Source organism: Toxotes jaculatrix, chromosome 24, assembly GCF_017976425.1.
Source record: "Toxotes jaculatrix isolate fToxJac2 chromosome 24, fToxJac2.pri, whole genome shotgun sequence".
Classification (NCBI taxonomy): domain Eukaryota; kingdom Metazoa; phylum Chordata; class Actinopteri; family Toxotidae; genus Toxotes; species Toxotes jaculatrix.
This window is the reverse complement of record NC_054417.1, coordinates 1602913-1617625: the sequence shown is the minus strand read 5'-3', so window position 1 is coordinate 1617625 and position 14713 is coordinate 1602913. Positions and strand designations below refer to the sequence as shown.

At 40.5% G+C, this 14713-nt stretch overlaps 3 protein-coding genes across 9 annotated transcripts in view; 1 reads left to right on the top strand and 2 right to left on the bottom strand.

The window, feature by feature from the left end:
* s100b (S100 calcium binding protein, beta (neural)) overlaps positions 1-14713 on the top strand; it is a 614446-nt gene that overhangs the window by 560254 nt on the left and 39479 nt on the right. The window lies entirely within an intron of this gene.
* LOC121177959 (aldehyde oxidase 2-like) lies at positions 1434-9281 on the bottom strand. 5 transcript variants are annotated; one of them, XR_005893418.1, is made up of 5 exons: positions 9053-9281; positions 5457-6124; positions 3920-4108; positions 3566-3725; positions 2736-3291 (listed from the first exon to the last, which is right to left on the bottom strand). XR_005893418.1 is itself a non-coding variant. In XM_041032406.1 (3 exons), exons 1-3 carry the CDS (start codon positions 3988-3990, stop codon positions 2633-2635), a joined length of 321 nt encoding a protein of 106 aa, XP_040888340.1. In that variant the 5' UTR covers positions 3991-4338; the 3' UTR covers positions 1434-2632. The 5 variants fall into 5 exon arrangements, 1 of the variants encoding a protein (XP_040888340.1); XR_005893419.1 differs by lacking the exon at positions 9053-9281 and having other exon boundaries at positions 2750-3291; positions 3566-3757; positions 5457-6447; XR_005893420.1 differs by lacking the exon at positions 9053-9281 and having other exon boundaries at positions 2750-3291; positions 3566-3723; positions 3913-4108; positions 5457-6445.
* LOC121177940 (ADP-ribosylation factor-like protein 4C) lies at positions 12817-13864 on the bottom strand. Its single transcript, XM_041032385.1, has one exon. It carries the CDS (start codon positions 13845-13847, stop codon positions 13263-13265), a length of 585 nt encoding a protein of 194 aa, XP_040888319.1. The 5' UTR covers positions 13848-13864; the 3' UTR covers positions 12817-13262.

Here is a 14713-nt window from a genome sequence, read left to right as displayed (position 1 = left end):
CCTCTGCTCCTCCCTTGCCTCCTCTGCTTCTGTCTTGCCTCAAGTGTTGTTGAGGCAAGACTGCACCTGCAGAAGGTACAGAGAAAGAGAGACCAGAGAGAGACAAGCACAGGACTACGGGAGAGAAAGGACACAGAGTTAATGGCATGTAATAAAGGTTAATAAATGTGAGAGTGGGTCTGAGGAGAGAAAGAGAGAAGAGATGATCATGGGAAGTCCCTCAGCAGCCTCGGCCTATAACAGCATAACTAGTAGAGTCTGAGGTAGTTTTAAACAGACAGCAAGAGGATTATTAAGTGACTTTGCTGTTCTGTATCTCTCTCAGTTTGTTTTATATTTTCTTACTTTAAAGTTAAGCATGTGTGTTGAATGTACTGTGTGTGTGTTACAGGTCATTGTATCCTAAAGGTTGATTGAAGGCAACTGGACTTCTTCCTTGAAGCTTGAAGACGTTTGACCTCTCATCCGAGAAGCTTCTTCAGTTCTGGAGACTGGTTAGAGTCCAAACTTTTAAACTCCTCCCTATCTCACCTAGTGGGTGCTACCTCTGGGAGCAATAGAAAGCACTGAGTGGAACGTTCACACCTTGAGTGGCTCCTGCTGGGCTGCCTCAAGTGGAGTCGTTAGCACCTGAGGATACTCAGGTGAGCGCAGAAACTAAGCATCACGTGAGTCGTTAGAGTCACGTGAGCCCAGATGTGAATGTGTTAGTCGCTTGGGGAGGGATCTCAAAACTGCGTTATAGATAGGTGACAGCTGGTGCCGTAGACCACCCCCTGTATTCAGTGACGGATGTTCTATTTTGACACGGATGGCCTCCTTAACTGTTCTCTCAAACCATCTATGTTCCCGGTCCAAAATGCAGACATCACTGTCCTCAAAGGAGTGTCCTTTCTCCTTGAGATGCAAATGAACGGCTGAGTTCTAACCGGAGGAGTGAGCTCGTCTATGCTGAGCCATGCGTTTGTGGAGCGGCTGCTTAGTCTCCCCTATATATAGATGGGAGCACTGCAGGCTGACTTTGACCGCACAGACTTTCTCTGACACTCCCTCAACGACCGTACCAGTCTCACACCGGACCAGATCTGCACTCTTTTAGACCTCTGCCTCACCACGACCTACTTCAACAACAACGACGGCTTTTACAGACAGAAACCACAAACCGACACACACTAACCAGAAACCACAAACACAAACCAGAACCCTACACCACCAGCAGGGAGGACACCACAAACCACAACTTGTTGGAGGAGAAACTGAGGAGGATTTTCTCCAAACACAACATTCCAGTTCATTTCAGACCCTGTAACACTCTGAGACAGAAACAGCTACACCTCAAAGACAAAACTCCCAAAAACCAACTAAGCCATGTCGTCTGTGCGGTCTAAGTCAGCGAGCGGAGCTCCCACCTGTACACAGGGGAGACTAAACAGCCGCTCCACAAACGCATGACCCAGCACAGACGAGCTCACTCCTCCGGTCAAAACTCAGCCGTTCACCTGCATTTCAAGGAGAGAGGACACTCCTCTGAAGAGAGCGATGTCCCCATTCTGGACCGGGAACATAGATGGTTTGAGAGAAGAGTTAAGGAGGCCATCCATGTCAAAATAGAACATCCATCACTGAATACAGGGGGCGGTCTAAGACACCAGCTGTCACCTATCTATGACGCAGTTTTTGAGATCCCTCCCCAAACGACTAACACATTCACATCTGGGCTCACGTGACTCTAGCGACTCACATGATGCTTAGTTTCTACGCTCACCTAAGTATCCTCAGGTGCTAACGACTCCACTTGAGGCAGCCCAGCAGGAGCCACTCAAGCCGTGAACGTTCCACTCAGTGGTATCTATTGCTCCCAGAGGTAGCACCCACTAGGTGAGATAGGGAGGAGTTTAAAAGCCTGGACTGTCTAACCAGTCTCCAGAACTGAAGATGTTTCTCAGATGAGAGGTGAAACATCTTCAAGCTTCAAGCAAGAAGTCCAGTTGCCTTCAAACAGCCATTAGAATAGGATAAGACATGTTTTACATGCATATTATTAAATATATAAAATGAGATATAATACAGATACATCTTGTATTTGAATAGCAAAGAGAATTGTGTTTTGTTTTGCAGAACATCGGGACGGACATCGTGATGGATGTCAGGAGAAGTATGAGTTGTGCTTTGGACATTGGATGTCAGACATAAAATAACACATCATAAAAAACATATAAAGACATATTAAGTGATTACTTGTTGAATCTACAAACCTACTGGCCATCTGCTTCTGCCTTACCTCCTCTGCTGCTCACCATCCCTCTGATAGCAAAGCGAATTCTGTTTTGTTTTGCAGAACATTAGCACCGACACCGTGATGGATGTCTGCTTTGGACATTGGACAGGTACATGTACAACACCACCATCAACTCACATTTTTGGTCTAACAGTTTCAGGAGCTTTTGAGTTAAATGTAATTTCTTAACTACTTCGTCAACTACTAATGACATTTCATTTCTGTATAAATCAATGTCAGACATAAAATAACACATCATAAAAAAACATTAAAAGACATATTAAGTGATTACTTGATTACTGAAATCCTGAATTTGGCTTTCTTTCTCCTATCCTCTGCCTGGCAAACATCTGATCAGCAGCCTTTCCTGTCGCTCTTGCAGGCTTCATCTCCGACGGATGGTACTGCGACCCCGTGGTGCATCCATGTGTGATCATCCTCAGTCCACAAGAAGACAAATCAGTGTTATTTTTCCAGTTTTTATTATGGCTTATGTCTCTACTGTGACACTTAAAGTCTTTGTACTAAAGATAAAATCACTTGTTATAGAATGTCATTTCTTAATTTCATTTGATTTTTTTTTTGTTTTCAGTATTCGTCCGATTATTCATTCTGTTGTTGAAAATGATCCTGCAAGACAAATGCATAAGCAAAAACTTTCAAATGTGCTGTAAAATAATGTATTTATTTCACATTTACATGGTACAGAATGAGAACAGATGCTCAATATGGTGTCAGTAAAACGTTTGATTTGTTCATTAAAAATTAACCTTTAAAAATAGTTCAGAAAGGATTAGTATCTATTTCCTTTTTTATTCACATGTAAATGTATAATAGAAATGATAATAAACCGCTTGAATCCTTGAATGGTTGAGTAAAATAACTGTATTAGTTAATTATTGTTAGTTCAAATTATTTCACAGTTTAGATTTAATTTGAACACTGAAGAAAGGAAAACACACAGAATTTCAATTTGTACACAGTTTAAAAGATCCTGGTTTGCTGCCTGGAATCTGGAAAGAAAACAAACATCAACCTACATATTAACAGCAAAGGCACGCTGGTCATTTTTAGAACTTCCTATTAGTAGTGGAGAGTGTTTTCTAAAGGTCTAGATGCTGCCTCAGGAGTTTTCTTCCACGTGATTTTTCTGTTAACAAAAATGTCAACTACTGGCAAAATCCACGTTGGGCAAATCATAGCATGGTGCTGATAAAACACAAACACTTGTACAATATTTACCACCGAACTTACTGAGTCAGAACATCAGTATTTTAGTATCATTACCTTCTGAGTGAACGGGGTGGCACAGGCCAAACAGGCCCTCTCTGGTGTTGCAGGGCTGCTCAGAGTAAACGGGCCAACTAGACCGGACTCTGAGCGAGCTGCAGCCACGGCATCTTTGATGGCGAAGAACACTGAACTGCCCAGGAAGAGGACGGGTTCTCTGCAGAGCCAAAGGATTATGGGGAATGTCACCTGTGGAGTTTGATGCAATCGCAGCAGGAATCTACTGTTCAATTCTATGCCACATGTTATGTCTGTTTTGAAATATCTTGGGAATAAGTGCACTCCTTTTAACATGTTAAAGAAGAGGCGAAAAAAAGAAAAGGTGTACATGTGTACAAGATGACCTCTGACCTTTGAAGAGTAGACAGCATGGGGGTTGTGGGAATCTGACAGCAGATAGACGTTGAATCAGAGTGGCACATCGCACACCGCAGGGATCTTATACTGAGATGGACCACGAGTGTACAAGAGCCCCGAGGGGGAAAACTTCAACTCTTCCAGAGTGTAGAGACCCAAACCCTGCATGAACGCTCCTTCAATCTGGGATGGAGAAAAAGGAGGAAACAGAAAGACAGGAAGAAAATCAAGAGGAAATGCATGAAAAGGATTAATACAAAATGTAAGATCTGACTGAAATTTATTTAGAAGCATGTAAATATTTGTTGCATGTAAATTATTGTTTTTACTTACTGCTTAAATTAATTAACTAAAATCAAAACTACTACTAACCTTTGGAGTAAGAATACAGAATAAAAACAATTCACCACTGCACAGAAACTATCACTTAAAAAATGTGTAACTATCATTAGTATGTAAATATCAAGAAAGTACTTGATAGAGAAAATTTGTTACAATACAAGTTAATATTATATATTATTACATTAACTAATGAGTATTTTCATTACCGATAATTTCTTAATTGAGTAATTGTTTACTGTGTAAAAAGAAAAAAAGTTCACCTTTAAATTCCTTCTTTTGTCTAACCAATATACCAAACTACAAAATTATTCAGTGTACTATAATTAATTTATAAAGAAAGAAAATAAAAGGTGTTGAAAAACTGTGGCAGAGAAAAAAAAGCCTTCTAATATGACTAATACATTCCACTGCTGCCATATTTTACAAAATGGCCGCTGTCTTCGACTAATAGGACCGACACACTCATTAAAATGATTGAATAAAATGACTTTACTTGAAGAATGAGCATACAACGTTTTTTTAAACAAAATATGTTCTCCCAAAAAACAAATTCAGTGGCCTGACTATAAACTGTTGAAAAACTATGGAAAAGAGAAAGAAAAAATCATTCTAATATGTCTTTAATAAATTCCCGCCGCTGCTGCCATATTTTACAAAATGGCCGCTGTCTTCGACTAATAGGACCGACACACTTATTAAAATGATTAAATAAAATGACTTTACTTGAAGAATGTACATACAACCTTTTGTTTAAGATATGTTATCCAAATTAACAAATTCAGTGGCCTGACCATAAACTTTTTAAAAGTTGACCACATACTGTTTTTTTGTTTTTTTTTTAAGCTAGCAAAAACGGCGAATTATAATTTTTACAGTTGTGTTCGATGGTGCTTTCGTTTGGTTAGCCCGGCGGCCCTTTCCTTCAAATAAACTGACAAGTCAGTTTATTTTAAACATTTTTGCCACTTTTTGTTTAATTGACTTAACTGTTTAAACGGTCAACGTCTCTGACACCGTTTTGTTAGCTTAGGGAGAATTTGGTGACAGGCAATTTTTTTTTTTTTTAATCTCAAAAACGTTTGACATTATACATTTGTGGCATACATAGGCTTAAACGAACTAATTACTCACAAAAAACAGCTACATGACCACAAATTGTTAAATAATAAGTCACAAAAGCTGAACATACCTTTTTTTTCCGTTGATAAAGAAGATTTGATAAAGAAGCATAAAGCGTCTCCTTGCCGGCAGACATCTTTGAAGTGCCGCAACCGGGTTCAACAACACCTGCAACACTTCCGACTCCAGAGGCTTTCAAAATAAAAGACGCTGTTGCATTTAAGTCGAGCTCTCAAATACTGCTCTGATACTTTGAAAATAAAACAGACGAAAAGCTAATATAATATCTTTGTTGTTCAAACGACCCAACAATATAACACAGTGGTTCCCGTTGACCTTTTTGGCTTGGGAATTGTTTCATTTGAATACTCTAAAAGTCTTTACAAGATTAAAACACTCAGTACTTCATTCAAAAAAGCCAAAAAATGGATGGTATTGCGTAAAATATGTCTGTTTTTCTTCTTCCAAGACGTATTTGTGTTAAGGATTTCATTTGTCCTTTTCTAAAAAAAAATATGTTTAAAAAAAACAGTTTTCAGATGTGTAGACACAGTTCAGGCTTTTGGGTGACTTTTTATGCAGAAAATGATTACAATTATGTGCATGTTTTATCATCTGGGATAACATTGTTTTTTTTATTTGTACGTGTAACATCGCTCTGTTTCCTGTTCCCTCTGATGTGATCCATCCAGTTTTGTTGTGCAGGACTAGATATGCCCACCTCCAACCTTATGTGACCTGTGAAACGTGAAAAAACACAACTCACATTTTAAAGAAAGCTTCAGGGACAAAATCATAACTGAACAATCTGATTGCCAGGGGTAGACGCAGCTCATCACATTAACATTATCTCTATGTGTCTTGTTTTATATGTTTTGCTGTGACAGTTACATCTAAAGTCTGCAGCTGCTCTGCTTTCCTTTAGCAGCATGTTACACAACAAGTCCGATTTTTTAATAATTAACCTGAACTCTGCTCGTTTGGTGAAGACCAAAGTGAATCTGGGTTAAAGAGCTGAGTCTTTTTTTTACCGTTACAAAATGAAATATTTTCTCCTGTCTTCCTTCTTTGTTCATCTCCAGCTATATTATAGACACGTAGGCAGACAAACACATCACACATAGCAGAAAAAGAACATATAATCTATAGATTTCATGCAGTTTATCATAAAACATGAAAATACAATTTAACTGCTGCAAAAATAAAAAAGTGTGGGTTCACACTCCATCTCTCACATTAACCTTCACTTCATCAGCCTGATCTTGGTTTGTACTGTAAATGCGATGCCCTGAAATGTGATGCTTGTCTCTCAGAAAGAGCTAATGTGAAAGAGAAAAGAGAGAGAGAGTGGAAGTGGAGAGTAGTGCCACAAGAGGGAGCTAAAAGCTGAAAAAGACTATCCTTTGCTCTGTCTACCTACATCCCATCAAAAGCATATATTTTTCTATTCTATTGTCATGAAAATCTCTTCTATTAAAAAATAGACAGACTATTACATTTGAAAAATAGTGTCAATACAGCTATTGGTTCTGCTGCAGCATAAATGCACAGATTGATGTCCTCCCAGATTATTTACTCAGCTTTTGTTCCAGGTTAAACTTGACCTTTTCCCAGAGGTTTGAGTTTCTTCGACTCATTTCAGCAGGTATGATTCCTGATGACAAACAAAAGTTTACAGCTCAGCCTGTATTTTTCCCTCTGTGCTCATTAAAGATCATTTTTGGAAAATTTGGTTTCATTTTGGTAATGTTTGAGTTTCCGGTTGTTCACTGCTTTTGCCTCTCATACCAGGTGTCTTGACTTCCCTCTCCTGACAGGTTAGGGTATAAATAAAGCTTAAAAAAAAGAAGAAGAAAGAATTAAAATTATAAAACGAACATTATATAATATGCCCAACAGAACATGAACAGACAGAGAGAGGGAGACAAAGTGAACACTGAAGAGTTGATTTAGATGCAGAGCGACATGGCATCAGATTTATAACTTGTGTTTCCTGTTTTATTTTGGTAATGTTTGAGTTTCCGGTTGTTCACTGCTTTTTCCTCTAATTCCAGGTGTCTTGACTTCCCTCTGCTCGCGTGCTCCGTCAGCCTCCTGATTGGCCTTCCTCCCTTCGTGTGGTTCACCTGTGTGCAATTGTTTCCCCCCCTCCTGATGTATTTAGTCCTCGTCGCCAGATTGTCTTGTGTGCTTCCTAGTGATCCTGCCGAGCTTTCAAGCGTTACTCTCGTGTTTCTCGTTTTCTTTTTCTCCCTCTCTCTGTCTGTTCATGTTCTGCTGGACATATTATATAATCTTCATTTTATAATTTTCTTTCTTCTTCTTTTTTTTAAAGCTTGGTTTATACCCTAACATGTCCAAGCTAGCTCGTAATCCAAAAAATACCGGGCAGAGATCATACAGAAAAAGGGCTGGAAAACTAGAGGTGAATTGTTCTTCAAAATGACGTTTTAAGGGGAAAATTTTATTTTTATCCAGTGAGATTTTCTTCTGGGTCAGCTGTAACACCACAAATCCAGCTTTTCTGTGCTGCTTTCATATGATTCTGTCAGGTTCCGCCTTTTTTGGAAAATTTGATGTTTCCTGTTTTATTTTGGTAATGTTTGAGTTTCCGGTTGTTCACTGCTTTTTCCTCTCATTCCAGGTGTCTTGACTTCCCTCTCCTCGCGTGCTCCTTCCACCGAGTTTCTAGTTTTCAAGGAAGGCTAGTCAGGAGGCGGAAGGAGCACACGGAGAGAGTGAAGTCAAGCAGTGAACAACCGGAAACTCAAACATTACCAAAATAAAACAGGAAACACAAGTTATAAATCTGATGCCATGTCGCTCTGCATCTAAATCGACTCTTCAGTGTTCACTTTTTCTCCCTCTCTCTGTCTGTTCATGTTCTGTTGGGCATATTATATAATGTTCGTTTTATAATTTTAATTCTTTTTCTTAAAGCTTAGTTTATACCCTAACCTGTCCATCCTGTAAAGCAGTGCCAGAGTCGGTATATCCGTAAAAATAAACCCAAACTGTCAGGAGGTGGTAGTGTAGTGGACACAGGAGCAGAGTCAGAGTTAGAGGTGGCAAAAATACAGTTTAATCAGTCCAAGTTCGGTACAGCTAGCTAGAAGAGAAAAAACCGTATTTTTGACTGCGTTTCAGTAATTTTATTCATGAAAACATACAAAGTACAAAAAACCCTCCCACACAATAAAACAAAATGGGCAAGAAAGATGAAAATGATTTACAATGGCACAAAATCAGGGAAAATAACATTTTGTACACCTATGAAAGAAATAGGTAACGTGCATTGCTGCCTGCAGCTCTTCTTGTTGTCTCCGCTGATTTAGATCAGCTCCAAGCCGAAACCTCGATCTACATTTCTTCTCTTTAAAGGCGTTGAGTGAGCAGTCATCCTGGAGAACGAGCACACCGAGTTTCTATTCACAACGCTAAAATGAGGGATCGTTTAAGATTAGGAGTCGCCAAACACGGACCGAAATCACTACAAGGCTTTGATCTTTAGCAAAAGCAGCGAAACGTTTTCCTGTCACGCATAATTTAATGAGCGAGGAGGAAGGAGGTTAAAGTGAGCGGGATTTGGGGAGGAATTTGGGGATAAGTGGCTCCGAGCGAGAGCCTGAAAGCTAGCCGTTAGCCGTAAGCTGGCAGCGAACTTACGTCAATTGCGACGAATCCATGTCCTCGGGGACAGAAGAAATAAGAGGTGTCCTTGTCCTGCTCATTTTCAAAGCGATCCATGTGGAATTGGTGGCGAAAAAACACACGTTTGATGGGACAACGGAGCAGAGAAATCAACGTAAACAATATGTCATTTGGAGCGTGTGCTGAAGCGCAGCGTGATGACGTCAGGGTCTAGCGGTTTCTGCATGTAGTAAGCATTGATGTCCGCCAGACGGCGACATTTGACCGAATCCGTTAGATTCATGTATTAGGTAGGAGAGAGAGAAGTAAAGACACCTGGAATGAGAGGACAAAGCAGTGAACAACCGGAAACTCAAACATTACCAAAAATAAAACAGGAAACACAAGTTATAAATCTGATGCCATGTCGCTCTGCATCTAAATCAACTCTTCAGTGTTCACTTTGTCTCCCTCTCTCTGTCTGTTCATGTTCTGTTGGGCATACTATATAATGTTAGTTTTAAAATTTTAATTCTTTCTTCTTCTTTTTTTTTCAAGCTTGGTTTATACCCTAACCTGTCAGGAGAGGGAAGTCAAGACACCTGGAATGAGAGGCAAAAGCAGTGAACAATCGGAAACTCAACAGGAAACACCAAATTTTCCAAATAAAGGCGGAACCTGACAGAAACACATGAAAGCAGCACAGAAAGGTGGAGATGTGGTGTTACAGCTGACCCAGAAGAAAATCTCACTGAATGAAAATATAATTTTCTCCTTAAAACGTCATTTTGAAGAACAATTCATCATGTCTGTCACAATCCGATTTCCCTCAGCATCTGCATTTAAATATCCTTATTGTGAATCCTCCAATTTTTCTGTGTGTGTGTTTGTACGTGTGTGTGTGTGTGTGTGTGTGCTACATATGCAATAATTGGCTTTATTTAATAGGAATAGGAGGAGTTCATTTCCAAAGTGCTATTGATCCATTTTGAACAGATACTGGACCAGAGCTTACAAGGACTGAGACCTAAACCTAGACAGACTAAGGCCAGAGCTCAGAAAATCCAATTCCAAAGCAGATAAGGCCGGAAAAACTAAGACTAACACAGACTGAAACAGGAGCTCATGAAGTCAGAGTGTAGTGGAGAAACTAGAAAAGTAGAAATACGTAATCAGGGCGACTTTTTTGACTCAACAGCTTTTCTTCTGATCCTCATCAGTCAGAGTGGTTTTAAATCTTAAAGCCTCTATTGAGTCAACACAAGCTGACCTTACCAACGATTACCAACGACACGACGGCGACTCTCCTCTTCTGATTCTGTGCTGCAGACATGAGTTATACAAACCACAATAATAAGACAGGTAAGCTGTAAACAATGACTGCACGGAGGTAAATTTGGCACCAGAAAGAAAGTGAATAAACAACAAGGAGGAAAACATGTACTTTGCATGTGCTTGGGTCTCTAGAAATAGTTTTTTGGCCTCCTTAAATTTATAGCACCACTACGACTACAGTCTCATTTTCCTTCCATAAGTTTAAATCTGAACAGTGGTCAGATGATGGAGGAAGTGAATACAACAAATTTGTATTGTTTTAAACATAAAGATATTGGCTTTGTTATTCTGAAGAGAGAGAAGTTTCCTTAAGTCAGCCAACAAGTCAAAGTTGCAGTTGCACCAAGTTTCAGCAGATTGATTATCCTGGACTTAAATGACTTATAGTTCTTTATATTCTGAGAGACAAAGTACATCATCTTAATAGTAACTTACAACAAGATTTGCTGTGTAACAGGCAATAATATAAGAGAACTGCTGGGAAATTAAAATACAAACCAGAAAACAAACAAGTTCAATGACAAAGAGTTTAATCCCAAAAATACTTTTTGCTTACTTTTTTCTTTTTTTCATTTTGGCATGTAATACATTGTTTGGTCTTGCTGTATCTTGGCTGTAACACTATACTGTATAATTTTACATTGTCTGAAGTAGTGGCTGTCATGCAATGTTGAACACAGCTCGACTGATCACTGGAGAAGGGTGCCACGTTCACGTCATGATATATATGATATTCTGACTGGTCAACTCTGCTTTAAAAACTTCAGTAACATGCTGCAATGTATGGTTTAAACTTAATAGTTTTATTATTTTGTGGACATCAAGATGCAGCAATGACGCTTTGTCCTGTTTCTGCTTCTATTCTGACGTCAATGCAGCATAAGACAAAGGTCAATGTGAGACATTCAACAGTCCTGTCAGTTAAGACCAACACAGGGACAAGCTGCTTTTCTCAGTGACTTCTTAGGAACTATTCTACAAGCTGTCAGTTCTCTTGGTTTGTGGAGTTAAACGGTTGGTCAGGGACTGAATTTGATTTAAAAGAAAAAACCAACAACAACAACAACAACAACAAAAAGTCCCACACATAGCATGTTCTGGTTTATCATTCAACAGGAAAAGCTTATGATTAAGTATTGTTCAATAAGAGGAAAAGTCATTTTCAGGAGCAGCTGAACAGGTTCCAGCCTGTTGGTTTGTTTCAGTACATCAACATTACAGGAAGACACTCTGCTTCTCATCTCCTTTCTCTGCCAGCAGGTCGTCACCGTGTGCGATGCACTCATAACATTTCCCCTTCTCAACTCTGACAAACAGCTGATCTCGTTCTACAACAAAAGTCTGATATGTTGGATTCATTAAAAATTTTACAACCTTGTCAATAAACCAGGCCAAAGCCATTGTTTGCATTTATCAGTGTTTTTGTTTCCCACACTCTGAAAAGCAACTGAAACACATACAGCATTTTTTCTGGCCACTGGAAAATGGTTTATGTGCTCACTACCAGTATTTGGCATAAAATCAGTGCAGCTGGAGATGATTTGTAGGTCCTAACTCTCTGTAGCAAATATATCTAGCTGTAAACCAACACATGGCAACTTATGTTAGCAACTGCTTATTTTTCATGGAATTGCTGCTCTCAGGCTAGAAACAGAAACCAAGAGCTGCGTATACAGCTGAAAAATCTTATTCCAAATCCAAACAGTGAAAACAGTCAAAACAAATCAGATGAAGCAGTGATAAAATGATCAATTTCGAGTCTGAAGCAGATGTCTACTGAATTCTATAGAGACAAAATCAGCTGTTCACAGAGCTGAAGACCTCCAGGGAAGGTGTCATCAAAGATGGTTTCTCCAGGAAACACACATCACTCAAAAAATTAATCAAAGAGGGGCCAGTGGGTAAATTCCATTCTGCTAAACCACTGCCATTTAACAAATTTCTTTCTAAATTTACACCCATGACCAGTCTGCTTTGAGCCACAATGCTACAGGTTGAATTCTGAAAAATATTCCTGAAAAGGTGAAACTGCAGTGACTTTATTATGTAACCGAGCCTCCAGAACTGAGACAAACACACAGAGCTGCAGCCTTATTCACTTTGCACTTTCAGCTCAAAGTGGCTGGGGGGGTTGCAAATAGCAAAACAATGAAGGATGGAAGAGATAGAGAGTTTTGTGTGTCTTCTCAGGCAAGTCATCTTTGGTGTTTCACCATCTCACAGCTCCAAACACCAGTCTGTGCATCAGTGCATCCCTAATCACATTTACAACAGTCTCACATCTGTGCACAGCACAACCCGGCAGCAACAGAGAGCTCTGCCAGTGGATCCATACACTTTATAAAATATCTCTGCTATAAAGTAAACATCCCCAATGAAGCAGTCCTTTTAATATTCCTACATCAGAGACTTACAAACAGGGAGTGCCACAGTTTATAGAGACACTATCTCCCTGATGAGAGGCTTACAACAGTCATTAATCAAGGTAAACCATCAATATTTTCCCATAATTTTGGGATTATTATGATTATTTTATTAATTTATATAATTGGTGATCATGTCATAAGATCATCTAGTTATTTTCTGCAACTTAAGATCTTGATAAATGAAGTTCAGACATTTTTATCTTAGCTGTGTCCCTCTATATCATTCCTATGTGAACACATGGATACTAATGAATTGTAGTGACAGTTCTGGTATTTTTAGCTGATGTGGCATCACTATACATATTTTCCCATCATATACTGAGACTTGCAATGTTTCTGTGGTTGTCAATGATATTTATGCTTCATGATGTGTTTATCTGCTACGTATCACTGTAAAAATATCACTAGAATCCAACCTATAATATTTCTATAACAGGGATTAATCATAGCTTCTTTTCCCCATCATCCCCTTCCAAAATCTGCCATCACTGTCTCTTCTTCTTCTGCTTCAGTGACTTCCTCCTCTTCACTATCATCTCATACAGCTTGTCCATACCCTCATCCAGCCCCTCTCCTATGATGGCGCAGGCCGGCTGGACGTGGTACGGGGTGGAGGGACTCAGCTCGGCCAGAGCCAACTGCCTCTCGATCTCCCCAACATCCAGCGCCCGGGGCAGATCCTGCTTATTGGCGATGACCAGCAGCGGGGTCCCCTGGTTCTCGGAGAACCGGGTGATCTTGTGCAGTTCGGTCCGGGCCTCCTCTAGCCTCTCGGCGTCCACGGAGTCCACCACGTACACGATACCGTCCGTGCAGCGGCTGTAGGGCTTCCACAGGGGCCGCAGCTTCTCTTGGCCCCCGACGTCCCAGAAGTGGCAGCTGATGCCCCTGGATGCCCCCGCGCCACCAAGCCGGATCCTCTCCGTGTTGAAGCCGATGGTAGGAACCGTGTTCACGAACTCGTTGAATTTCAGCCGGTACAGAACAGTGGTTTTGCCCGCAGAGTCCAGTCCGAGCATGACTATGTGCAAGGACTGGAAGGCGGCCAAATTGGAGAAACTATTCCCCATCTTGCAGGCTGGGGAGAAGGAACAGCATGCACTCCCACAGTCCCAGCAGCAAGCAATATCACCGCAGGAGATGCTTAAATGTCCCAGGAGTGATCCATAGCGGGTTCTTCTCCCGGTGAGAGTCAAAGCATTAGGTCGGAAAACGCGCAGAAACGCCCGATCTGCTCCTCTCCCGTTTAGCAAATGTGGAGGGTGCAGCCCCACGTTACGCGGCGGCACTCCGGCAGCCAGACAAGCCGCAGCATCCCTGGACTCATTCCAAAAGCATCAGGCGTCCAGAAACAGCCAAATCATCACACATACAGCGGTGCGTTTACAGTGCGCACCGCTCTCCAAATGCGCAAATTACGCGTGGCCGAATGTCACATCATGTCTTTGCTTCTGTCTGTCTGTCCAAGTGCGTAGCAGCTCATGTAGTAACACAAACGCACACACTCGAGTGATGGTGTGTGACGCGTGGATCAGCCTCTAAACGTTGACATGTAAAGATGCGTCAAGTTACACCAGGGAAATACCAAACATGTTTTCCGGTTAAGTCACAAACCCAGAAAAAGAAAAGGCCTGACTGATCAGCTCGGATTTCTACCAGGAACATCACATGGTGGTAGTGTGAAAAAGGATCTTATTTTGAAAGGTGTTCATTCCTGCTTTGGCTGCTGTGTTTCCTCTGCGCACTGAGCAAACTGAGCTGCCGAAACTCTGACACCCACTGGTGAAATATGACAACAGCTCTTCACAGCAACTACAGGCCAATACAAGCTGAGATAAAATATATACAGCAAAACTAGTGCCTGTGAAAAAATATATTAATAAGTAATGTGGACTAACTTAGTGCATATGAAAAAACCCTATGTTTTTTTGTTACA